This window comes from Colletotrichum truncatum (assembly GCF_014235925.2).
Source record: "Colletotrichum truncatum strain CMES1059 chromosome Unknown Contig_0005, whole genome shotgun sequence".
NCBI lineage: Eukaryota > Fungi > Ascomycota > Sordariomycetes > Glomerellales > Glomerellaceae > Colletotrichum > Colletotrichum truncatum.
Genome location: NW_027222402.1, coordinates 3617354 through 3643726, shown reverse-complemented (window position 1 = coordinate 3643726; position 26373 = coordinate 3617354). Strand labels below are relative to the sequence as shown.

At 48.0% G+C, this 26373-nt stretch overlaps 5 protein-coding genes across 5 annotated transcripts; 2 read left to right on the top strand and 3 right to left on the bottom strand.

Annotated features, from left to right (window-relative positions):
* Positions 1–6841: 6841 nt before the first annotated feature.
* Positions 6842–7729, bottom strand: CTRU02_209062 (gag protein; the record flags this gene model as incomplete). Its single annotated transcript, XM_036725988.1, has 1 exon — positions 6842–7729. One exon carries the CDS (start codon positions 7727–7729, stop codon positions 6842–6844), a length of 888 nt encoding a protein of 295 aa, XP_036582181.1.
* Positions 7730–10931: 3202 nt separating this feature from the next.
* Positions 10932–11300, top strand: CTRU02_209061 (uncharacterized protein; the record flags this gene model as incomplete). The annotated part of the gene is made up of 1 exon (XM_036725989.1): positions 10932–11300. The coding sequence occupies one exon, from the start codon at positions 10932–10934 to the stop codon at positions 11298–11300; it is 369 nt and encodes a 122-aa protein (XP_036582182.1).
* A 753-nt stretch (positions 11301–12053) lies between these two features.
* CTRU02_209060 (endo-1,4-beta-glucanase) lies at positions 12054–13028 on the bottom strand (the record flags this gene model as incomplete). The annotated part of the gene is made up of 1 exon (XM_036725990.1): positions 12054–13028. One exon carries the CDS (start codon positions 13026–13028, stop codon positions 12054–12056), a length of 975 nt encoding a protein of 324 aa, XP_036582183.1.
* A 4167-nt stretch (positions 13029–17195) lies between these two features.
* Positions 17196–18666, top strand: CTRU02_209059 (major facilitator superfamily transporter; the record flags this gene model as incomplete). The annotated part of the gene is made up of 4 exons (XM_036725991.1): positions 17196–17468; positions 17525–17630; positions 17697–18307; positions 18373–18666. 4 exons carry the CDS (start codon positions 17196–17198, stop codon positions 18664–18666), a joined length of 1284 nt encoding a protein of 427 aa, XP_036582184.1.
* A 3712-nt stretch (positions 18667–22378) lies between these two features.
* Positions 22379–24214, bottom strand: CTRU02_209058 (uncharacterized protein; the record flags this gene model as incomplete). The annotated part of the gene is made up of 10 exons (XM_036725992.1): positions 22379–22809; positions 22887–22957; positions 23009–23159; positions 23210–23246; positions 23292–23419; positions 23468–23540; positions 23593–23622; positions 23749–23888; positions 23938–23991; positions 24085–24214. 10 exons carry the CDS (start codon positions 24212–24214, stop codon positions 22379–22381), a joined length of 1245 nt encoding a protein of 414 aa, XP_036582185.1.
* Between the last annotated feature and the right edge of the window lie 2159 nt (positions 24215–26373).

Here is a 26373-nt window from a genome sequence, read left to right as displayed (position 1 = left end):
CCTTAAGCTCATCTGCCAAGTTATTGTGTGCTGATCAGCCCACAGCTCGCTCCATTTATACTTTCCTACCTCTCACAGTGTGTCATTGTATCTTTAGTTGATTATCACATGACTAATGGTGTCGAGGCTGCTACTGACAAGCGTCTTCCGACTAAAAACGTAAAGGATTCTACAGGAACAGGTACAATGTTTCTTCAGTGAAAGCTTGATTGTCATATAGTATAACATGATTGACAAGATTGTGGTGTCTCCAAGGTTTATCTGAAGCTACTATAGCAATAACCGTTGCGTCAGCTGGACTTTAACGCTAAGGGGAACGTTTTCAAGCCAATTTGTTCCTACGGGCAATAGATTATGATTCTGTAAAGAGTTATTTCTTGCGTTTTTGGCATTGATTTCTAAGGATATAATGGAAAAGGATTTGATACACGAGGTCATCGTCTGACAGAAAGCAGAGTGACCAGGTGGGGTCCAGTAAGCCGCGCCCCCAGTTTTCCAAACAGGTAGGAGATGGAAAAGTAAAACACAGCCCTAACCTCGATATACCGCGTATGCTTCAAGACGTATAATACAGCTTGTCGTATCTTAAACCAGCAAGGTGACACCAGAAGCTCCAATTTATAAGGATCGACTTCCATCTCTACAACTTACTTATAATATACATGTTTGCAAAAGGGATCAATTTGGAGTGGCGGGCAGGAGGATTTCAATGGACGTGTCGCTGGCTCTTGCAGCTGTCGGTGAGACGTCAGCGAAACTGATAAATTGTTTGTCACTAAGACGGGAGCGACTGTAGTAGATATGATAGGAGCCAGTGCCGGTCAGTAGTAAAACAGATAGCTACCCAAACAGTTTCTGATAATGAAGCTGAGTCCGAGATCTGAGAATGTCTTGTTTGGGCAGCTTGAGGGCGACAAGGCGAAAAGAAGAATTCAGGGTTACCAACGGCATATCTACTACAATGTGACTGGAGCTGTTGCCCGTAGGTGAACCTTCATGAAGTTATCTGTTTTCTCTCTTCTCCTAAACTGTCACTCAGACTATCAGGTTTAACGTAACTGAACTGCCAATTATCTCACGGCCAGTACATCTTAGACACGTTGATAACGCTTGAAACTGCCTGGAGCGATGCAGAATTTCATATCCACTCTATTCGGTAATCTTAAAGACTCGTAGCGCCCGCTTCTGCTAGACAAGCTGTAGGAGTAAGATGCAACCTGTGTGTGTTACTAAGGAAGGTGCTCTGATAAGAACCAACATTTTCTACATGTAGGAGTATATTGATTCAATTTCCGTAATGTTAGTGTAACAGCAGACTGTTGTTTGCTCCATGCTACACATGAAGAATCTGTAGAGACACTCATTGGAGTATTTGACAACATATGTACGTACTCGATCCCACATGCTTCTGGAAGCCGAAGACACCGAGGCAAGAATCTGCCCATTATGCAGTTCAGATAAGTTGCCGTTTTGTTTGCAGTTCCCCAGAAAGGAAGTGGAGTATATGGAAGCTCCAGTGTTTCTGATTCCATAGTGTCATGGCGCACTGCAGTCCGAAGTTTGCAAAGACCTGTCTGGATTATCCATGAAGAAATTCGGGTGTTTCCCTCCGCTAAGCAACGCTAAGACTGGCATGCGGTTCGTTCACATGTCTTGAGGAATGCCAAGGCAGCGGTTCATTATCGAAAGTTTGGTCCTTTGATTGACCCATGCTCCCAGCACGACTAGCGGTTCATACATACCTGAACCGGGGCTTCAGAAAAAGTGCTCACTACGATATCACCGAGGGTATCAATACATTTGGCGCATACCTCAAAGAAGTGATAAATAAATTAGTTACCTCTTCCACCTCGCACAATCAAATAGTAGCAATATCATCCTCAGGGGATTTCTTACCTGATTTCTTTACATTTTAGTGCATATCTGTTGCGATAGTTGGAATACGGGGTCGTGTGGCACTTCCAGCCACACGCCCGCCAGGCTGAGAGGCCCAAGCCTCCCAGACCCACGTGACAGGCCAAAGGGGAATATCCCCACCTTCTAGTCAACAACACTACTTTCAACTATCATAAACCATCGATTAGAACTAATTTACTATTATTTATTATTAACGAACGGAATTCCGTTTCACCCCTTATAAAACCTATACTAATTAGTAGTAAACCTTATAAATACTATTAATTTAGTTAACTTTATAATTACTACTCTACTATAGACAAACCGTAGATTAGCAAGGTTAATACTAGAAGAGACGACTTCTTAAACTAGATACCTAAGCCTAGGTAAAAGTAGGGATTTCGTATTAACGAGAGAAGAAGCGAGAGTAACTAGGATCTACGGAAACTAGTAGAAGAAAGCTTCTTTTCCTTAAATCTACTAGTAATTCGATTATTTAAATAACCTAGGGACTATTATGCTTACCTTAGGCAGGATAAGGTTAATCGTAGCTAATTATCGCTAGCAAGAGCATTCTATTACGCGTTTTTAATTACTAAAAGAAGAAACTTACTAAATCGACGGTCTTCTAACCTCTTTACGTTATAAAAGCGAAGATTTACAAATCCTATAAGGGATAATAACTTCCCTAACTATAACTATCCCCTACGCGCGGTGCTAATTACAAGGCGCCTACTAGTTTCTTAATAAATCCCTAGACAAGGTACTAACTATAAGGCGCTTGCTATAAAAGACCTCCCTACTAGAAGAAGAATACGCCGAAAAGCAAGCAAAGACTACTAGTAGTAATCCGCCTATATAGCTATACGTATACGCCTCCGAGGCTACGGCTTAGGAGAAACGTACGTAGTTATAAGCGTTATAAGGCTAACTATCTACTAGATTCTAAACTTCCTAATAGTAAAAAGCAAAGCTTAAAATAAGAAAGAGAGATTTACGAAAGAATCTATAGTAGAACTTTCTCCTTACTAATTCAAGACCTATATATACCTTTATACCCCTTAAGAATATTAGTAAGAATAGCGCCGACGGAAATAAACGATAAACCGACGAAAATCCCTGATTTTACGATTCTTTCCTTTTAAAATTGTAATATCCTGAATCGTTTTTTAACTCCTACTTCTAGGCTTATATTTTATACTAATCGTAGCTAACGCTATTAAGGATTAGAATTTAAGATTCTAAATAAAAGTAATCTTTTTATACTATTAGAATAAAGCGAAATTTACGAGAAGGATTACCTATAAACGGCGTTACTACTAAAAGCTAATTAATAGTCCCTATCTTATAAAGAATCGAAAGTATAATCGATCTAGTAGTATAAAGCAACTAGGTAATTAACCTTATAAACGCTAGCTTATAGCAACTAGGTTCCTATATAGGTTTCCTACTTAAGACTTATAAGAAGAGGAATCTTATAAGCCTTAAGCTATAGAACAAAGTGTTACGACCCGTAAACAAGGATAACAGCCGAACGACCCACTTGGGCGTCGGGCGGCTAGGACAGGACATTTGTACTACATTGATTGATTGATTTATTCCTACTCGGTTATGAAGCCGCTCTTATGCCAGCAGCTATGCCCGGAAAGCGGGGTTTGGCAGGTAGCCGAAGCGTCGACAATGAACAGCGACGCCCCACTTCGCCCTGATGTTGCTGTCGAATTGAGGGTTCAGAACGATGTATATTCCGTTATGTGTGTAACTGTCTAAGGGCCCTTCAGGGGCGCGTAGGGAAGGGGGTATGCCACCCCCTGACCCGGGGCTCGGCGCTCGGAAATAGTGTTCTGCCGAGCGTTGCCGAAGCCTCGCGTAGCGCGCTCAATCTGACACACCCCCTCAGGGGAGCGCCGAATCGGGGCTTCCCTGCCCTCGAGTCGCCCTCTCCCCCTCGTATTTAGATTACACTGCGTTCAGAGCTCTTCTTTCGCTCATCCCTCGGCTGGTAGGCTTTCTACTGCGCTGTCTCCTCTCCTTCTGCTAAGAGGACGTTTTATACGTACAACTCGCGTACCACAGCAAGTCACGAGCTTCCCGTGGCACTCGGAGCGCGCTTCTCGTGGTCTTCGACCGCCCAGACGTCTTCCTGCGCGGCTCTCTTGGCCCACGCTTCTTCGTCTTCTTCTAATTCGCGTCTCCGATTCCGCTTCAGGAGCTCTGCCTGTTCGCTCATACGGACCTGCTTCCGGAACTCGCGGAACTGTGGGAGCGCGAGACTCTTCGTCAGACCGTCTGCCATAAGCTCTGACGACGGTGTGTATGCCACGGATACGCGCTTCGCTGCGACCTCTTGTCGTAGCCAGTGGTTGTGAATATCCACGTGCCGTAAGCGCGTCTGAAGGGTCACTAGATCCGTTGTCACCAGTCGAACGGTCTGTAAGTTGTCGCATTGGATCTGAATCGTGGGTACGCTGCGCTTTTCTGCGGGAAACGTCGCTTCCGGCGCTTCTTCTGTTAGAAGGTGTACGTTTAGCGCGGAGATCAGGCGGCTTGCAAATAGCGCTTCCTTTGCTGCTTGCGAGAGGGATAGCAGCTCAGCTTCCGTCGTAGATGTGGTGACCGTGGCCTGTTTGTTAGCGCGCCACGCAACAAGCCCGCCGAATAGCTTCATAGCGAGCGCCTGAGAGCTCTTCCGATCCAGGGAGTTGTCTGCGAAGCTGGCATCTGACGCCACGATAAGCGTGTCTTCCTCGCTGCCGGGTTCGCAGCCGTATTCGAGGCAGAGGTAGCGGGTGGAATAGAGGTAGGCGAGCGCTCTGTCCGCTGCGCGTTGGTGTTTCGGCCCGGGATTCTGGTTGAAGCGCGCGAGACGGCTTGCCGCGAACGCGACGTCGGGTCTCGTCATTATTGCGGCGTATAGGAGAGTCCCGACCTTCTTCTGGTACTGGTTGACTTCCCACGCGCTGGCCTCTCCTTCGTAGGGTAGAAGCTCCTCCAGGACCATAGGAGTGTACGAGCGCGCTTCAGAACCGTCTTCTAACGCGTTAGCTGTAGGTGGAAGCAGCCGCCTCACCTTCTCGGCGTAAACTGCCTGCGAGAGCCATAATCGGCGTGTGGCTCGGTCTCGTATGACCTCGATTCCTAAAAACCACTGGAGGTCTCCGCCTCCTTCGAAGTGGTAGCGCTTCTGTAGCTCAGAGACCTCCCGCAGCGCTGCCTCCTTGCGCGCGCGGGGAAACGCCAGTACGCAGTCGTCCACGTAGAAGAAGAACATGACTTCGCCTTTTTGCCAGCAGCAATTCTCGCCTGCCACGCGTTCGAATCCACGTTCTACGAGTCCCTTTTCTAAGTGGCGTTGCCACAGGAGAGGGGAACGTCGTAGGCCGTATAGCGCCTTTCTCAATCGCAGGATTCTTCCTGGAACGCGGTAGCCCGGCGGAAGCTCCATATAGACGGTCTCGTCTAGATCCGCGTGGACGAAGGCGTTTACCGCATCGTATTGTAGTAATTCTAGGTCAAAGCGCGCGGCAACGGCCATCAGAACTCGGAACGACATACCTGCGAGCGTCGCGGCGTACGTCTCCCGCGCGTCTCTTGCTTGCTGGTCTCCTCGAATAACCAGGCGTGCCTTGAATTTGGCTAATCGCCCGTGCTTATCAAGCTTGTAAGTGTATACCCAGTGGCATCCGAGGACCTGGTAGCCGCGCGAGGCGCTTCTTGCGACCTCTTCCCACGAGCGGGACTCCTTATGCCCGTCTAGGTGGCTTCTTTCAGCGCGCAGGAACTCCTCCCGGAAAGGGTGACGTTGCAACTGATCGTGAGACGTTGGCAAAGGGGCCAGATCCCTCCAGTAGGCGCCTTTCTTTCGGCCTTGCGCTTCCACGCGGGAGCGGAGCTCGGTCGGCGCCAACGCAGTCACCACATCCCGGTTACCGCGCGCTCTGAGATCCTTCGTCTCTTCTGCGAGCGTCTGGCTCCGGTCTCTGTGGGAGCTGGGCTCACTTGTCTCAAACGCTTCTACCACGGAGCAACCTTCCTGGGATTCACTTGCCTCTTGCTGACCTGTAACTTGGTCTTCCAAAGGGCCTTCATCCGCGCCGTCATTCCCGGATTTCACGGTGAAGGTTGCCTCGGAAACCCTCTCAGGGGCGCGCGGCTGGCCAGGCACAACGCGATCCCTTCGTGGGCCGTCTTGACGTCTAGGGTTTTGTTTGTGAAGCGTCGTTCCAGCTAGAAAAGCGGCTTTGTACGACGTCCGTGGTGTGACCTTCTTATAGATGGGCTTCGTAGCGGGGATATCCCGCGTATGCTCTTCTCCCCACCCCCTCACGTCGAGCTCGGTGAGCACCGCGAGAAAGGATGTGGGAGGCGACGCCTCCGGCGTCGGAAAGGGCTCAAACCGCGCTCCCGTGTATTGCCCTTCCACTTGCTTAGGCGCGTCCGCTTCAGCGTTATGGTGCCCGAGCGCTTCTGCTGCTTCCAGGGCAGGCTCACCGGGATCGGCGTGCTCTGAGACTTCTTCTGCTTCTTCGTCAGCGCTTTGTATATAGTTTTCTGAGCCCGTGGTCTGTCTGATCAGCTCCTCTATGCGCTGCTGAATCGCCTGCAGGTCGAGGTGGTTGATTTCTTCTACTAGGGACCTGACGTTGCCGTCGAAGTGGCATTTCTCGTTAAACACCATATCGCGCGTGGTAAATACTTCACTACGCAGGGGATTCCATATCCGGAACGAGTTGCTTGATGTGTAGCCGACTAGGTAGCCTATCCAGGCACGCGGAGCGAGTTTCTGGCGCCTGTTGCGCTTTCCTGACAGTGTGGTGAACCACGAGGGGTCGTTGAATACATGGATCGTTGATCCAGAGTCCAGGATCGCCGATCTGAAGAGCTCGTATGTCTCCGGAGCGGTGTGGAAGGCACTCGGGACGGTCCCCTTGCTTCGGCCATATAGTCAGTGTTCTTCTTTCGCTGGTTCTCTCACCTTCCTGACACGGTTTGCGAGCGTTTCGTCTTTTCTCATCCGCTCGTCGAGGTTCGCGAGAAGCTCTCTACTCGGCTCGTACCACTCAGGGCGCTCCCGTTCGTTGACGAGCCAGCACTTCGAGAGCGGGTGAGGTTTCAGGCACGCAGGGCACAGCCGGTTGCCCTCGCTCTCCCCATCGCTTCTCTTCCGCGACCGGTCTCTGCGAGCTCCTCCTCTGGAGCGCGTGTTTCCTCGAGATCCCCGGCTGCTTCTCATTGGTACCGTTAGGCGCGCGGGGGAAGTTCGTTCCCCTTCCTCTTCGTTTCTTGAAGTGGCTTCTGTGGTAGGACCAAACGCTCCGCGTCCGGCCTGCTTCTTCGGGTTGTGTTGAGAGGTTGTTTGTAGGAACCGCCGCGCGTCTGACAGGACTTCTCCAACGCTCAGTTTCTCGCTTTCGACGCGTTCGTCCTTGACGGTCTGGTATGAGAAGATCCATGTATCGGCGTAGCTGTGGCTCACGGCGTAGGTGAATTCCGGGAACCATATACTGGGGAGCTCGGTACCCGGGACGCCCGCCGCTGCTGCTTCGTGGATTGATTCTTCCCACTTCGTAAGCCACTCTTCCAGCTCTTTCTTCGTTGCGAGTCGCTTCCGCTCCGGTATCTGGAGCGCTCTCTTATATGCTTCGCTCGCGGCGGTGCGTCTCTCACGAGTGGTTATCCCTACGCGTTCCTTCAACGCGTAGACCCAGCGGTCCAGTGCGCGGTCCGCGGTACAGCAGCTCTTGAGGAGAGAGGTGCTGACTGTATCTCGGACCCAGTCTTCGAGCACGCGAATCCCTTTCAGGAACGCTTCATGGGTCTTGGAGCGCTCCATATATTCAGACCGACGTTCCTTATACAGGGCGAGATTGGCTGCCGAGAGCTCCTCCAGCGCTTGTGCGCGCGTTTCGTAGTCGGCGTCTTCGTTTAGCACTTCGGCTTTGCCGGTCTTGGGGTGATCGTATATTTCGGGGCGCTTCGGCCGCTCCATCCGCCGCTCGAGACGCGTTTGTCCCGTGTTTAAGGCGCCTGGGCGCTGGGGATCGATATATCGCCAGAGGTCGTAGGACTTGGCCTTCGACTGCAGCTGGTCGATCCATAGGATCCAGTCGGCAGGGGTATTCAGGGTGATTTTCGCGCTTGAGGAGGACATTTCGACGATAGGGGTTCAATTGGGCGCGTAGAAAGGGCTTTCGTATGCGTAGAATAGATGGCTGGCGGCGTTTAACGTAAACGCAGCACGTATCAGACTGTTAATTGTCGAATTGAGGGTTCAGAACGATGTATATTCCGTTATGTGTGTAACTGTCTAAGGGCCCTTCAGGGGCGCGTAGGGAAGGGGGTATGCCACCCCCTGACCCGGGGCTCGGCGCTCGGAAATAGTGTTCTGCCGAGCGTTGCCGAAGCCTCGCGTAGCGCGCTCAATCTGACAGTTGCATCAGGGCCAGCTATCCCCAAGCTCCCCACTATGTTCTCTATTCTGTGTGTTTGTGCCCTCTGTTGAAGAAGTGTGTTGCTCTCCTGTCTGCTTTCTCGCTTTTGTATTGCTCTCTAGAATGCTTGTTTTGCGTCCTCCTGCTTCGGTTCAGTTGGTGCTGGTAGCACCGTATCTGGTTCTTTGTACCTACAGTCTCCCCCCAGCGCTCAGCTTTGTCTCTTTGTTTTGTCCGTATCCTCCCGGACTTGTATGTGCCGTTTTCTTAGTTGCATCTGTAAATTCTTTGTTGCCTCCTGCCGGGTTCCTATGTGGCCTCTTGTTTCTTGCCTGTTGACCACTATTGCCCTCCACCACATTGGCCCAAGGGTCTTCTACGAAGCATAATGCTTTACTAACTCCGATATGTTCGATTACTGGGTATGAGAGCTCCCGCACAGATTCCGCAGACATTGTCGCGCGTTGAAGGGACACCAATCCTTCTTCGCAAAAGGGGCGACAGGGGACCAGTCTGTCTGTGGTCTGTAGTATTGTGTGGCATCGATCGTAGCATGCCTAATGCCTGGTGCTTTCTCCGTGCGGAAGGTGATACTGTTCTGTCGGACTCATCTTCGTCGTTGTGGGACGTTGCAAACTTTGTCGGGGGTGACAGGTGACCCAAAACCTGTCGGCGGCTGTTGTGTTGAAGTTGATTGTTTGGGCGCAGTCTTAGTGCTTCGTGTAGCGGCTTGTGGCTCGCCTGTGGTGGTGGTAACAGTGTTGTCTATTGATATGTCGTATTTTGCGGCTTGCTCTCAAGTTTTTCATTGTAGTCGGGGCGTGCTCTGCGGCCATCTTGGGCCCCTTTGGGACGTAGAATCAAGGCCGAGGATGGCATTGCATCGAAGGGGGCTCTGTGGCCGCGAGCACGCGTATTTGGGGCCGTTTTTGCTCCGATTTTCAAAAATTTCGTTCTCGCTGTTGTTGATGTTTTTTACACACATTTGTACTACAGGATCACGGGAACAGCGGGAACTCACTCGGCACGGAAGAACTATGGTACAAGTCACGTGACGATAAGATAAGGAAACGATCAGTGGAGCACAGGACGGGACGCTCAGTGATCAGTTGGCATTGCCAACTGATCGCGATCACCTCATGCACCTAGGTGATCACCCCCAGGTAGACAAAAAACACTGTTCAGGACTTGTATATAGTATGACCTGAGCCTGGCTCAAGGTCAGACTTCCATAGCTCTTCAGCAATCAACTTTGTGATTACCCTAACCGGTACTTTCAGCTATACCTAAGTGACGACTACTCTACGACTCTTGTTGAGGCCTTGACTGATCACCAAGACCTTTGAAGATCTACGATCTATTCGACCAGGACCACGGAACGACTGTTACTACTCTCAATCCCTGGCTTACTGTTAACACAAACCCACTGTCAGTTAGCTGGCCGTAACACAAAGTTTCTCCCGATTTTGCTAACTAGTTAGAAGAAGACTTTTAAAATATACCTCCCCTAATCCTACGATTTTTTAAAGACTATTTAATTAGTAATAGCGTCTATATCGAAATAGATAGCAAGAAAATCTCAAAAAACATAGCATTAGCCTTTAAAAAGGAAGAATTCTACTACTAATTACCTTAAGAACTTAAACAAGGCGTTAAGAGATATCGCAACCTAAAGGCTTTAATAAAAAACCCCGAATTCTATGAAGAGATTACGAGACTAGCAATAATAGCTAACAGTATAAGAGGAAGAGTCAAACCAACCCTATAGCTACCTCCTCTATAAGAATAATAATAATAGTAACTACTATACCGACCTGTTACGGCCAGCTAACTGACAGTGGGTTTGTGTTAACAGTAAGCCAGGGATTGACAACAGTAACAGTCGTTCTGGGGTCTGGTCGATTGAATCGTAGATCTTCAAAGGTCTTGGTGATCAGTCAAGGCCTCAACAAGAGTCGTAGAGTAGTCGTCACTTAGGTATAGCTGAAAGTACCGGTTAGGGTAATCACAAAGTTGATTGCTGAAGAGCTATGGAAGTCTGTCCTCGAGCCCGGCTCGAGTCCATCCTATATACAAGTCCTGAACGGTCCTCCTTATCTTGGCTATGTTGGATATTTGACATATCCAACATATCCGGGGATCGGTTGGATATCTGATTGATTGATTGATTGATTGATTCCTACACGGTTATGAAGCCGCTCTTATGCTAGCAGCTATGCCCGGAAAGCGGGGTTTGGCAGACAGCCGAAGCATCGACGATAAACCGCGACGCCCCACTTCGCCCTGTTGTTGGATCAGGACCAGCTGTCCCCAAGCTCCCACTATGCTATCTATTCTTGTGTGTTTATGCCCTCTGTTGAAGATTGTTGTCCTCCTGCCTGCTCTCTCGCTTGGTGTTGCCTTCTAGAATCCTTCTTTCGCGTCCTCCTACTTCGGTTCTGTTGGTGCTAGGCACCATGTCTGGTTCTGTATACCTATAGTCTCCCCCCAGCCCTCAGCTTCGTCTCTTTATCTTGTCCGCATCCTCTCAGACTCGCATGTGCTATATCTCAGTTGAATCTGTAAATCTTTTTGTTGCCTTATGCTGGGTTCCTATGTGGCTCTATGTTTCCATCTTTCGACCACCACCTCCATCCACCGCCTGGAGTCGGACTCAATCCGCAAAACACAATGCTCCAACCGCTTCGATTCGTCCGATTACTAAGTATGAGAGCTCGTACACAGATTCCGCAGACATTGTCATACGTTGAAGGGGCGACAATCCTTCTTCGCGGAGGGGGCGACAGGGGACCAATCTGTCTGCAAACTGTAGTATTTTGTGGCATCGATCGTAGCATGCCTGGTGTCTGGTGCTTTCTCTATGCAGGAGGTGATACCGTTCTGTCGGGCTTGTCGTCGTTGTTGTCGCGGGACGTTGCAAACTTTGTCGGGGGTGATAGGCGACCCATAACCTATCGGTGGCTGTGGTGTTGATGTTTGTTTGGGCTTGGTCGTTGTGCTCACGTGATAGCCCGTGACTCAACCGCGGTGGTGTCGATGGTGTTGTCTATTGACGTGTCATACTTTGTGGCTTGCTCTCGAATTTTTCGTGGTCAGAGCCCGCCCGCGGCCACGAGCAGGCTCTTTGGGAGCAGAATCAATGCCGAGGATGACATTATGCCCAAAGTGACCTCTGAGAGCGCGAGCGGGCGTGGTTTGATCAATTTGATGCTGTTTTCAAAAATTTCGTTCTCGCTGTTGTTGATGTTTTTCCGGTTGGATATCTGACATATCCAACATATCCAGCCCGGGTTGTCCTTACCCCGCGTTATCCCCGAGGCCACGTGACTTGTCCATAGTTCTTCCGTTCCGAGGATCCCTGGTTACACCTGTCCGGCTGGGTTACATATGCCCTGCGTTAGCCGCCGGGATCCAGGCGGGGTCGTGTTGGCGACCATGTCCAACGGGTCGTAACACCTAAACGGCGCTTTAGGGGCGCCCCGTAAAATGTGTTATAGAGCTGTCGTTTACGCCCCAAACGTTCTGTCAAGACTATCACTCATTCACGCCTTACGACAGCTTTTCTGGCCATCTATTTGTCGGCTAACCCGCTTCCGAAATGAACTAAGCCATTCGATCGCAAATTCTTGTAAAATTTTTGCTTCTAGCCAAAGAAACAGATCCAGATTTTCATGCGGACTACTGAAGACAATAATAACAATTACTCAATCACTGTCACCCGATTCATCACGGCCCCGCAGTCGGCAGCGGTGTTGCCTCCGGCCGTTGCGCCTTAGGCAATATCCTTGCACCCAGCCTCCGCTTTGTCTTTGCCGGTACCGATTCAGGAGTCTCCCGGACGGTGTTGGCTTCATTCTCTCCTGTCGTCTCTGGGATGCCCGGTATCGCGGTTGCTGAAGACAAAGCCTTAGCCCCTGTCTGCGCGGCGAAAGGTTTTGCACCGCTGTAAATCGTCGGCCCCGGTATCTTGTACGGCGGAAGCGGGCTTTGCGAGATGTCATAGATCAAGCCCTCCTCTGCGGCCTCGTATAGCTCCATTGCTGGAGTTCCGGCTGGTAGGTCCTTTCCACCGCCGGTGACTTGGATGTTGATGCATTGCGGATAATGCTGGGGCCCTTGGCCGGGATACCTAGCGAAATGCAGCGCGATAATCTCGTGCCGCAGCACATAGTAACCCGGTGCGATTTTTGGCGGGATCTGAACTATCCAGCTTGCGTTGTTTTGGATGAGGATATCGCTTGCCCAGATGCCTCTTGCAGTCGCGTACTCTGTGGCATTCTTGCTTGGGTCAATCAGCCCGACTAGGTCGATGGCGAAGAAATCCAACTTTGTCTTATCCGCACTCTCGCAGGATCCTCTTCCAGCGCCGCAGTATGCGAGATGTGTCACTACGGGGCCGTGGTGGGATTCTGGCCAGCCCTGCCACTGAAAACCGATTGTGTCGCCGGCTGCGATGGGCGCATGGCCTTGAGGATTGGTTGCCTCGCGGTGGCAGACAATGTTTGGCCCGCCGTAACTCTCGGTGCTAACCCAGCCGTCGTCGCTGACTGTTGTGCTCCATGCTGCGAGAAGCTTGGGGTTGGTCTTGACTTTTGCGTTGAATCCGCTGTATGAGGCGCCGTTGATGACAAAGTTTGAGATGTGGCTGTGGGCTGAGGTCAGGCCGACCAGCGCCAGCACAGTCAAGACTTTAAGATACATCACTGGAAGAACCTGGACTCTTTCTTCCGCCGTAAATTCTTCTTCGCAAAAAAATAAAAAAAAATTAAAGGTCAGGGGATTTTCAGAACTCATCGGCAGAGGGAGATACATCAGTAGGTCATATAGACCCGGCATAGAGGGTCATTCAGGCACCATCACGGCTAAGATCATCAAGCAACATATCTGATTCTGACAGGCCCATATGAATCAGCTCAGGAGTTCGGATAGGGCAAGAAAGGAGGAAAGGGGTGCGGTAACAACGGAGGCGCAAACTGCGGCGCGAGGATTCAACCGGGATATTGCATCGTATTAATGAAGCCGACAAGCCGCCAAGTGCCCGTGTTTTGGTTCAGCGGCTGGCTAGGCGATGCAAAATGGCTACGGAAGACACCACGGAGTATTGCAAGCGCCTCTGTAAAGAACAGCTATGTGACGCCAACCCCGGTTTGCTACGAAACATCGACGGGTTATACGACGTAGTCACCAGGCCTTCGGAAGATTAAAGAAATTACCTCTTACGCCGTAAGAAGCAAGTGTTTGTTTGGATCCTAGGGGGATCAGCATCTAGCCGAGAAACATACCCCACAGTTTCGCATTCTCCCGAATGGGACCCCAATCTATTCAAGGTGTGAAGAGGGGCTATCCCTTTACTGAGGTAGTATGCCCTTTTTTGCTTTTCTGGAAGCCATCATCTATATGATTCTTACGAACACGTAAGACCTGGGCAGGTGGACGGTCCGGAGACACGGTCACCAGATGGTGTCCCTCCGTGATAAAGCATGCGGTTGAAGGGGAAAGGTACGGCCAGAATGCAGTAGAACCAGTGACAGAGACCTTATACTAATACCGAGGCAACAGAGACAAGCCACCGCAATGAACCGAAAAAGAGAACCTCTGGATCGAGAGCAGTGGTTGGGACATAGGCCGGAGGGCTGCGATGGCTTCCACCAATGAGATGGGCGATTGGTTTAGTGGTATAATTCTCGCTTAGCATGTGAGCGGTCGAGGGTTCGATTCCCTCATCGTCCATTTTTGCCAATTTGAGGAGCTGGAACCGCTTGAAATGAAAGTAGGCCTTTAATTAGGGACTATTCTTCAACATTTCCGGCTTCTTGTTAAAGTTTTGCTTCCCTTTTGATATTGCTAGTGAATGAGGCAGAAGAGAGCCAGCCCCGGAACTAGTCTGGCAAAGGGTCCAGTTCCCTGTTCGTACAATTATGATGTACTTAGGCCCTCCATGTTAACCTTGTCCAGCGATATTTGTTGAGCTGTTCCTGTTAGGCTTCTTCTTACACATTTAGATATGATGTTTGTTCTTTTGTGCGATGCCCTATTTCCCATATAGGCAATCGATCGCATGACCGTATCCGTTATAGTGCAGTTTACGCGATCTATGTGGCGTACAGCTAGACCCAACTGACCAAATGCCGACGGCGGCAGCTAGCGTTCACCTGGACTGACGGCAACGCCGCTACGTGTTCCACTTTGTTTCCCCGCGATCCGAATTGCATCGACCAGTATTTCGGTTGCCTAGCTAGGTAATTAGCAGGTAGGCAAGAAGCCTTGGACCCGGGGTTGCGGTTCCAGGCAAACTAGACAAGTTTGCCAAAGCTTGTTCCTGTTTGCATCCAAATGTGCCCTTTTATACTACATCTAAAGTTATCAGGGGCTTTGGGCGCTGAAGTAGTGCCAAAGTAGAAAACTCAAGCGAAACTACTGTAGCGCTTGCTTTGAGATCCAGCTTATCCTATTCCTTCTATCGTATTTGAGCGTTGAGAATGCCTGATCTCATCTATGAGTTGCTAAATCAGTAGGTTCATAATTGCTGTAAAACTGTAACAACAGCTGTAACCAATTTTTATGCGATTCTCATGATGCGTTCGAAGCTTTGCATACTTGGAACCCCATACTAACGTCCCACACCCACTTCTGGGCACCCCCCACATTTGGGCACCCCATTTACACCAAAAATGCCGTTTTTCGAAATTCTATATTAAACTAAATACTTTACTTATTAAAGAGAATAAATATATATTAAATAGATTAAGACTTAATTATAATACTTAAGTAGCTATATACTAGTATTATTAATAATAAGTATTATAAATTCAAGGTTTAACATTTATAATACTAATTTACCTAGCCTATATCTTAATATATAAAATAGGTAGAGATATTTAACTAATATGATTAGAATTTTTAAGTAAGATATAGTAGATTTATATATTCTTATACTTAGTAAAAAATTCTTTAAGCTTAGAATAATATTTTAAAATTTCCCTTAAGAAAAGTTTCTATTATAGAATTTTAACCCTTAATTATACTATATTTACTAAAGTAATACTTTTAAATCTCTTTTAGATATAATTATATACTTTTAATAAGTATGAATATTAATTTCCTAGATTTTTTAAATAAGTATATATAAGCGAAAATATATTTTTCTAATGTTAAGGAATACTAGTAAGTTACTAGTATCTACTAACATTTTAAAGCTTTTAGTTTTAAACTTCTATATCATAACTATTATTATATTTAAACCTTTATAAAAATTAGATGGCTATAATTATACTTAACATAGTTTATATATATTTTCTTTTCTTAGTAAGTATAGTAGTTAGTTTAATATAGAATTTCGAAAAACGGCGTTTTTGGTGTAAATGGGGTGCCCAAATGTGGGGGGTGCCCAGAAGTGGGTGTGGGACGTTATTGCGGCTCTCGGGGGCTGAGCCGCAATTCACCACAAGCATCGCAACAACCATAAACTTGGAATAAAGAATTTCTCTCCTTAAACTGTATTTCAACTTTAATTCGCTATTGACCAATCTACGACGGGGATTTCAGCCATCACACAACAAAAGAAATTGTCCGTGCGTGACATCGTTTTCGTTGTAGTGCCGGAGGATGCGGTCCGGGGAACTACTGCTTTTCAAGCCAGACCGCATTTCGCAAACCTCTAATTAGCGGGAAGCTCTTCTGACTAACTACCCGAGTCTGTTGATCCACTCTGCTCCATTTCATGGTCTGGAAGTGTCCACAACAAGGGCTCCAACCCGCCATGCTTCATCCCACATAAACAAGTCTTGCTCGTCCGCTGTCATCAAGCAAAACATCATTGATACTGGTCTATTAGTCTAGTTGGTTAGGACGTCGGATTCTGACCTTATAATCAGTCTCTTCCGTAAGCCCAGGTTCGAATCCTGGATGGACCTATTCTTTTGCCTCAGACGCCAGCTCTTTTCTTGGCGATGTGAAACCTTTTTAACGCTCTTTAACGGATGCTCTGGGGTAGCCGGTGGCCCAATTCAGTGGCTCTGTATGATTTAGTATGGTCCCAGTGGTCTGGGACTGTCTATATTCTAGATCCTAGGCATCCTTTGTGGCTTTCCCACATACGCCACGTACCTGACGGCTCTGTCAGTCCCTGCTCTAAATCTTCCTTGGCGCATCCCCATTGAACCCATCCAAAGGGAATGCATAATAGATCATAGACAACACCGAATTCGGCAACTGAGCATGCGACGCAATAATCATGGCGTCCCTGCCCCCTCAAGATGCTTTGCAAGTAGCGTAGTATGAGACTGCATCTGTCTTGGGCTGTAGCAATGCAAGCTGTTAATGCAGAATCGTGAAGTCCAAGGGATTGAACCTCGTGAAAAGTTATAAGTAGAGCTGAGAAGTCGGGGGTATCAGATGCAATTGTCAGTAACCACTGCTCTAGTTCTTCAAGTGGTGCTTCTCTTTCTACAGAATCTCAATATGCTTCCCCTCCGCTCAGCCGACGCTGATTCTCAAAAGTCTTCTGGACTGCAAGGTCGAGATTCAGTCGTCACATTATGTGAGAAGACTAGCAGCAGGTCTTCGACCATTTGTGATTTGGAAGCATCGTTGACTTCTAAATCGTCACAATCAGAGTTAAAATCCGATCCCACCCTGGTTCGTGCTCGTCCCTTGGCTACGAGATCTTGTGCAGACTCTCATTTGTTCAAACTATAGGTTGATTGGGACGGTCCTGATGACCCAGAAAACCCCAAGAACTGGAGCAGACAATGGAAATGGACAGTAAGCAAGACCATCCCTTTGGATTGTGAAGCAGTGTTCTAATCTAGAAATCAGACTTCTATAATAATCTCGACATTCGCCTTTCTCTCTCCACTTTCTTCTTCCATGGCAGCCCCTGCTCTTGCACCAATTGGCCAGGAACTTCACATCGAAAATGATGTCCAGCTCCAGTTGGTTCTGTCAATATTCCTACTCACCTATGCCATTGGGCCGTTCGTCCTATCCCCGTGCTCAGAAGTATGGGGCCGATCGTGGATAGTGAGGATTGGAAACTTGATTTTCATCCTGTTTACGGCTCTCTGCGGGTTTGCTACGTCAAAAGAACAAATCATCGCGTTCCGCTTCTTTGCCGGCATTGGCGGAAGCGTTACCATAGGAGTGAGTAATGCGTTCCACAACAGCACAAACTACAAGAGCTAAATTTGTGACTACAGATGGGAAGTGGAGTGTTGGCGGATTGCTGGAAGCCTGAAGAGCGAGGCAAAGGCATTGCCTTCATGCAATTTGCACCGATCTTGGGCTTGGCTCTCGGACCAATTGGTAAGGCTCTATCTACCCTTTGAATCTCTCATACAGTTTCCAGCTTACTAACTCTTCCATATCTAGCTGGCGGCTACATCTCCCAGTATACCTCATGGCGTTGGGCCTTCCGGTCCGTCGCTATCCTAAACGTTTGCGTGCAGCTTGTGGCGTTCCTCTTCCTCCGAGAGACCTACGGCCCACGCCTCCTTCTTCTCAAAGCCAGGAAAATCCGCAAAGAGACCGGAAACCCAGATTTCCAGACGAAGTGGGAGAAGGAGCAGCGCAGTCTTTCCAAAATCCTTCGAATTAGCCTGGTACGGCCGTGGGCCATGCTTGCTACGCAACCCATCATCCAGAGCCTGGCCGCACTTCAAGCCTTCAACTTTGGCATGCTGTATCTCATCATCTCTAGTTTTCCACAACTGTGGGAAGAGCATTACAGCTTCGAAAAGGGCCTGGCCAGTCTGAACTACATCTCCATCGCAACGGGGTCCCTGATTGGAGTCCTGATCTGTGCTCCTGCCATGGACGCCGTCTACCAAAGGCTCAAGCACCGTTATGGCATCGAGGAAGGCCAGTCAGGACTTCCTGAATTCCGCATCCCGTTGATGATTCCATTCTCACTCCTCTCGCCTTTTGGAATCTTGTTGTTTGCGTGGTCCGCCCAGATGAAGATGCACTTTTTGATTCCGAATGTAAGTTCTCGACAAGACAAAGGCTCTCGGAGTATTTGTGAATAAGTTTTCTAACCCTCTGACAGATTGGTATCGCGATAACTATTGGAAGCAGTATGGTCTCCTACCAATGTGTTTCTGCATACATTGCCGATTCATATCCGCTACACAGCGCATCTGCCTCCGCCGCTTGTTCTTTTGTGAGATCAATGTGTGCATTTGCCTTTCCGTTGTTCGTGCCAGCTCTATTTGGAAACCTGGGCTACGGAATCGGCGGAAGTGTGCTAGCCGTTATTGCTGTTGTTGTAGGCATTCCGGCTCCAATTCTTCTGTGGCTGTACGGCGCGAAGTTGAGGGCTATGAGCCGCTTCGGTTCGTAGAACAAAGATGGAACATTGTTATAGTTTGGAGTTTTGGGACATCTATCATAATAGCTTAATACTTTGCAATACTTAATTCTCAGCACCTGATTCTTTTCAATGATCTGTCCGAGTTCGAACTAAAATCGCACGTAATCCCATGTTCCTGTCTTACTTGACGGATGACAACGTCTTTTACGGGGACTTGCTTTCGATTCAATCTTGTTTAGTGACGCTAACCAACAAATATTGTCAACTCATTTACCTAAGGTAGATGGTTATGAGAAGCCACTTATGCATTATAGATTCAATTCTATGTATGAGACAATATGTCTCCAAAACATTGATATCAGAAGGCTCCCGTGCAGTGTTACGAAGGATAGATTACACTCAACGAAGGAATGCGAGATTAATTTAATCCACCACAGCAATAGACCGGGGACAGCGGATAAGTGAAAGTCCTTGTAACGTCTATTAGATCTAGCTGTTTGCCCTTCCGCATTTCTTCAAAAATAAAGGTGCTCTCCAAATGTTTGGTACACACAATAACCACACGTGACACATATATCAGAATGGTTGTCGATGCGTGTATCACTCAATCATAAGTCTTTTCGTTGATTTAGCTTGTGACTCCAATTGGTCCGACGAGTGAATCCCAAGGAATGCTTGGCTCAAGCATTCCCCGGCTTGCTATCAGAAGGGTTCGAGGCATCCGACGTGACTCAGGGTCCCCAAAGAACGAGCGAAGGAGAGCTACCCCTAACACCCAAACAACTCGGAGTTCATTCCGACCCAATGGCTTTCGAGACAAGGCTGCAGATTGAGTTTGATTACTTGACTTATAAGGTTTGATGATTTCCCACTGTTCGTCATAATATTCTTTCATCTCCTTATTTCCGTCATCGTGTATCAGGCAGCGACCGAGACCCTGAATAAGTAACTCCAAACACGCTCAGCGCCGGAACAAACACTCGTCACCGCAATGAGACTGATTTGTTTCCATTTTACTCCGGCAGTTCCCTCGAGGTTCATACTGTTGCCATGAACCTACAACCTCCGTCAATTACTGATTCGGATTTCTCCTCTTTGGTTCGGCTCGCTGTCGTCCACGAATCGTTTGGCGCCGTTCCAGGATTATACTTTAAGCGTATCTTGTCTGGCACCGAGGACACATTTTTTCTCCAATCAAATGTCCTATACTATCACGAATACCCCGGCAGACTAGGAAGACGAACCTTCATATTCATCCAAACGCTGACCTGTTCGTCATACCTACGCAATCCTCAAAGGGTGACGTCGTAGCCGTGAGGAATCACCCTTCCCTTCGTTTCACTCGGCCAAAAGTGTGTAGGCTAGCATTGACTGGAGTCACCTTGGCCCCTTTATGTCTCTTAAGAGGAAAAAATAGCCGCAACAGCTGGTAACGCTCCAGCAGCCTTTTGTAGTAATTCACAGATAACTCCACTACTTCCGCGGACTGGAGTCAGTTAAACAGTGGAAAGGGTGTGATTGTCCACCCCCAGCGCACATGGCGAATGACAACACTTGTACACTGAAATGCAGGGTAGCTATGCATGGGGATTCTATCAGAAGCTTCACAGGTGTTCTCAAATTGCGATTGGCTTCTTGTCGAAAGGCCCACGCCCCATGAATACAATAACTATTAGAGGCTGCGTGACATTTACCGCCTGACCGTGCGTTAAGTGCGCAGCGTCACATTATGCCCGCTATAGACCGCTAGTTTCGTGGACTGTTCTCAAAAGTTTGGGTTTTAAAGATTGAAGGTATCGTTATTGTACAATCAGACATACCGCTGCCCTTTTGCTCCTGCAAATCAGGCAAAAAAGCTAAAACATCTTTGGCCCTACTGTTGACGTTTTTTTGGGATGGGTGAGGTGCAAGATAGAGTGTTTTCCTCTGAAGACAACACTCCATCTGGATAAATTAAAATATAAAGATGAGTAGCCAAGGGAAGAAGTTGCGATTGAATGGATGATGCACCGGCACAACGCTTTTTAACATGTAGACGAATCACCCGTCCTCATCATAATACGCTAGGACACTTGAAGCGAGAGCGAGATCGAGAGCGAAGGGTGGGCCGTCTGGGCATGCGCACTTGCAACAGATTGCGCCATTATATATACTCTATAAAACTTTGAAGCGTGTTTTATCCACCAGTATTTACCGACATGTTAATTGGCATCATTACTACGAGACAGGTTGCCAAGATATTTTCAGAACCGGTAGACGATACTTGTAATCTTCTAATTTAGTTGACGGGGAATACACATTTTGTTCCAGTTGAGCGATATTTCCCGGACATGAATCTTCTGGTACGCATGTGTAGCACAGGCCTAAACTTGAGATTTATTGTTTTCAATATAGTGCCATGGCATTTCAGTCTCGCTAGGTCGCCTTCCATATCGGCTAGCCACTTTCAAAATCGCCAAACTACATTGACTAGTGAATACCATACACATGCATGCGTGAACATCAATACATCTACCCTTCGGGTTGAGTCGTCCTCTATAAAGTATCTACTGCTCTCACCTTTCACATTGCTCATGCATGCAACATTCTTTTCACGCAACTCTTTACAGTTTCTCTAGGTCACATTCTACCCTACCAACAAAATGAAGATCTTCTCTCTGGTTGGACTTATGCTTTGCTTGCGTACCACTTTGGCTGAGATTCGTTGCGGCCAGTCCCTTGTAGGTCGAACGACGGCAATTACATTCACCAAGGGCTGATCGTATTGGACAGGGCGGCGTAGGCTCAAGAGATTGCCCGACTACCTCGAATGCGTACAAAGCGTGTATAGGTTTCTGCGACCAATGGGTAAGCAGAATTCACGTTATTTACTGTTGGCAGTTCACTGACAGATATTAGTGCGGAGTGGCGTCCTCTGTCAACGCTTGTATCTAGTAAGTTGTGACGTTTGAAGGAATCAAAATCGTTTGCAAATACTAACGCTCCAGTAGCAAAAATGATGCCTTGGATTTTGACTGCATGTGTACATAATCAAACTCCTGGGTCGCTGGATCACGGGGAGTGGTCATAGATAAGGGGGCATACTTCTTCATTGTGGCCCGTATTATTCTGGTTGAGGGCTCTGCTTACACGCATTGCATATGCGGGTCGGACGCTAGTTGCGCGGTGTTGTGTTCATCATTACCTTTGCTCGTCAGCTGCAGATGTTAAGGTTTGATTACCATATGATCTAAAGAGACATTCGTATCGACGATCTTTTGTATGAAGTGCTGTTTATTGGAAAGAGAAGATGTTGCGTCATCAGAAATCGCTATGTAACTAAGCTCATGGGGTAAAGTATAGAAGCGCGTCCATGTTTCATCCGTAATGGCTTTCGTATACCTTCTTAGGCATAAGTCCTGTTTTCAGCTTACCCCTACAACGCGGCCACCGATTTGTAAACGAGACTTTTCACTAACAACTCCCAAATGTGAAATCAAGGACGGTCACCAAGCTGTTGATGCCACGCTGTTTGTTATATCGCTAGCCACTGCCCACCAACGCCATGTTGCTCGAAGGCAATGCTGTGCCGATCAATTTGCGTTCGCCCTTTAAGCCAATTAAAGTTTTCATTAGAATGTTCCCACCCAGATATCCTTAACTCCTTGTATGCCAATGTTCAAAGTCCAAATCCGTGGGTGTTATATGCTGTTCGTCTGGTATCTTTCGTACGACCATATAGTGTAAGTAACCCCTGCGTGACTCATATCGTTGTTATTTGTGAATTCCCAGATCCCTCTTCCTTTCTTATTACAGAGCACTCAGAATTTAGCTCTGGCTTCTCTCGGTCGTCGGCTTCATGGTGATTGTCGAGACTGTTGTGTTTGCTTTGAATCTCGTGATTTAATGCTTCTGGATCATCATGACCTTTAGGTTGTTGTTCATGAAGTTCCACTCCGTCCTCAACATTGTCGCCGCGACTCCCGGTTGACTGTAACCCGATGGTGGTTGATGTAGGTGTTCTTCTTGGGTCCCAAGCCTTTCCTGTGCTGTTGCCGTCAGGGTCTAGTGGATAAGTCTGATCGTCATCGGGTCGGAGTGTTGACACCCCACGTGATGGCCGTGTAAGGGTTCGAAGGGTTGACTCTTGCCCGGGTGAGGTGACCCAGTTCATAACAAGAGCTGAGAAGAAAACTGTCAGGGGCAAGTGTTAACAAGCTCTGTTGTTTAAATCCAACGATCGGGAATATGTAAGGGAAGGACCATCTTACTATCTGTGTTGCAGCAGAGCAAGCACAGCCACGCAACCTCTCCGTTCAATGCAGTCAGTACTGTGAGGTTGCTGATTACTTCATTAGCGGAATTCTTCTGAGGTCAAGAAAGAACAGCTTACGTCACACTACTAAGAAGTGTGCAGCAGGAACCTATGAATGTTCGAACCACAAGTTTGCGTAGTCTGACATTGGGGGGAGCTCGCGGGATTCGTTGATTCCTCCAATCTAGCGTCCACGGCTTCCAGAAGTTGTATTTTACGGAATGAAGACCTAGCGTATTATTAGCAAAGCGTTGACGATTGGAGAGAGAGAATACTTACTCAATAAAGGGAGGAGGAATAGGATAGTAAGATAGACCTGCTCTTGTTAGTTGAGATGTGAAGTGCTGGAATTGTGACGTACATTGACAGCGGCGTCGAACGAAATAAGGGGAAGAACCACTCCTCGGCCCAAACCGATAACACATATGCCATCAACGAAATCGGTGATGCGGAAGATAAAGTTCATAATAACGATAATGACAAATACTCCTTTGTGTCTGTTAGCGTTATATCACTTTTGTCGACTTAAAGTCATACCGAGCATGCCGAAGGAGTTTACTAAATAAAGCTTTGACTTTAGACGCGGCTTTGATGTTTGACGTATGATGTGCTGTTGCACTTGTCAGATTAAGACCAAAGGTTCATGAGTGTTGATGACTTACTGCCCGGTCCACCATAAATAGATAGATGAACTGCAACCGTTTATTAGCAATCGCAATCTCAACGCGTATCAAGCCTTCTCAGCCTTCGATGTCTACCCACCAGCTACACACAAAATGTCAGTAACATTCCTAGATACGCCTCGAAATTGATCTTACTTTTGTAGCCACATAGGCACCCAAACAAAAAAGTGTTGCTGCAGAGCAGGTCTCGTAGTTGAGGTCCGTACCGAATCCAAACTGAAGGATCGAAGTTCCAAAGACGAATATGAAGGAGAACAAGTATATGAAGGTAACAACTTAGGCCTGTTAGTATATCTAGAGTCGAAGATTAATGGATAACCTTACGCCACATAGTCCATGGAAGTATCCTCCAGTCTTTTACAGTCGTGATTCGTAAAGCTGCATTTGGTGTTAGAGAGCTCGTTGGATCATGGCTTTACCATGCGATAAGCCGCGCCAACATTGCTGTGGCACGTCGCGTAAAGTACTAACCGAAAAGACTGGCAAGAGTGCATGCCGATACCAAGGCGACAATGATACTGACGACCTTTCCGGCTTGAGGTTGCGGCACATGGTTGATGCTGGCCCGGGCCACCAGGTCTCTCGCCCCCAAAGATGGCATTGCTCCAACTATCCTGCTCCGTGATTCCCACGACTTTGTTATGTTGACCCCATCAAGATCGATCTTGTCTGTATGCCGACCCGAAAGAGCCGACCCAACGCGCCGAGTGGGTATTAGAACTGGGAACGGGACGGGACGCCGTGCTGGGCTCCACAAGGTGTTTCGAGGTCCTCGATAAATAATCGTCAGGGTCGTCTGACAGCGAAATGTGCCAAAATCGCGGCGAAAGAGGAAACGGAGAGAAAGAGGGGGAGGCGGGGGGGGGAGGGGGGGGGGGGTAATGGGGAAGACAGAAAGCTTTGAAACAGAGAGATCGAGGATCCTGGGAAACTTTACATGGGTAGCACAGGGATGACATCGATCGGGACTCTTTCATGTAGGGACTTTTCCTCCGCACAGCATTCGCAGGCCGTGCCGCACGTGGGGTTAGTATCCGGGTGTGGGAGGAATGCCTAAGCGGTGCAATAAAAAAAAACACGGCATTTCACGAAGCTAATAGAGTTTTAGTCAAACACGCCATGCAACGGTGTGATGGTGGCCCTCTTGTGGCCCTGACTCATGTCTGTGCCACCATCCGCCTCTCAACTATTCCCACGGCAGATGGACTGGACGCCTTGTTCCCCCTGGCCTGCTGCGGCTTGATATATTTGAATTCGTGGAGAGTGACTGGGATTGGTCACAGCAATGGTGAACGGAACGGGAAGCTGATCGTTGCAAGCCACGACACTAGGCCACAGGTCCCGGTCCTCTTTGCAATCCGGGTTCTAGATTAACCTAAACAGGCGCCTCGGGGCACGTCAGGGCCGGTTTTCCTTCCGACATTTTAAGGTTGACCGGCCTTACTTGTTCCTAAGGGTCCCAGTTCATGTCGTTTTAGCTACAAGCCTAGGTGCCTGGCTCCTCCAGTGTGAATATTTAAGGCATATCTGGAGATCTTGTTGTGACGAATCTAGTCTGTTGATGATGGCATACGGCCTAGTGATATGGAGATTGTCATTATATGGAGCTCATTGGTCAATGGTCACACAAATCATATTATGGGCCGCTTCTTTGTTCATATTCTTGGTGGCCAACTTCTGCGTTCGAAAGAACTGCACTGCGCGTCTCTCACCAATCATCTTCTTAACTATACATTCGACTCTTACGGTTGCAAGTGAACTAAATGCTGTTGTTCTTTTCGTTTCAATGTTTCCGGGTGATGATTCTGCCCGATGAAACCCACGATGAACATGTCAAATCTCTCGTGCGTGCATATACGGAAATGCTGCTTTTGACAACGCACAGACAGGGCACGTTCCAGACACTCTTCTGCAAGGCGCAAAGGCCTCGGTGGGAATCACCTAGAGAAACAATTTCTGCTGGGCTGGCGGTGGCGCTGCCTTTCTGTCAGTGGGGGGCAATATCTTTGTCTTAGCTTGGCCGGTCCAGTCGATGCATTAGTCCAGCAACCGCTAGCTTGCCGCATTCGCTCCAGTCACTTTGACGCGATTCAGGCACTTTCAAAGGTTGGTGGCGACAACGGGTTATTGTTGGACTTGGCAGGGTTACGCCAGCTGATCAGGAGGCAATTTCAACACTTTTTAGCGGCTCATTTCTGCTGTGCTCCTGATGATGAGTTGCCCTTTGCTTCATGGTGTTGATGAAGCATTCAGCCTAACATGGGATGCTCAACAAACATTAACCATAATGCTTCGCCGCGGCGACTTGTGTTAGATCCACTAAATATGATTTTGAGCGGTTCGTGGGGTTGTTTGAGATGTCCCGATGCTATGGGACAATGGCCGCAAATGTTTCAGATTGTTCAGCCAGCCGTCGTGCGAGTCCATCCGAGGAGAAACATTTACTAGTTCAGAACTGGCATTTTATGGGGCTCGAATCGAGGTTCGTCCCTTCACGATAAACAAGGTCATGGGGACAATTCGGACCAACTTCAAAACCAACAACACCGGGTTGTTTGCTAGATCTTGAGCTAACCTGCTCCAGGCTTTTCCCCGAAGCTATTTGATATGTCAAAATCATCAGTTATCCATATCTATCGAGACCTAAATAAGGATATTGCAAAGAGAGAGTAATAAAACCACTAACTACTTTTGATCGACTCTTCCTGTGTGACAACTACCCTCTGCATATGGGGACTCTATTGTACCTGAGATTCACAA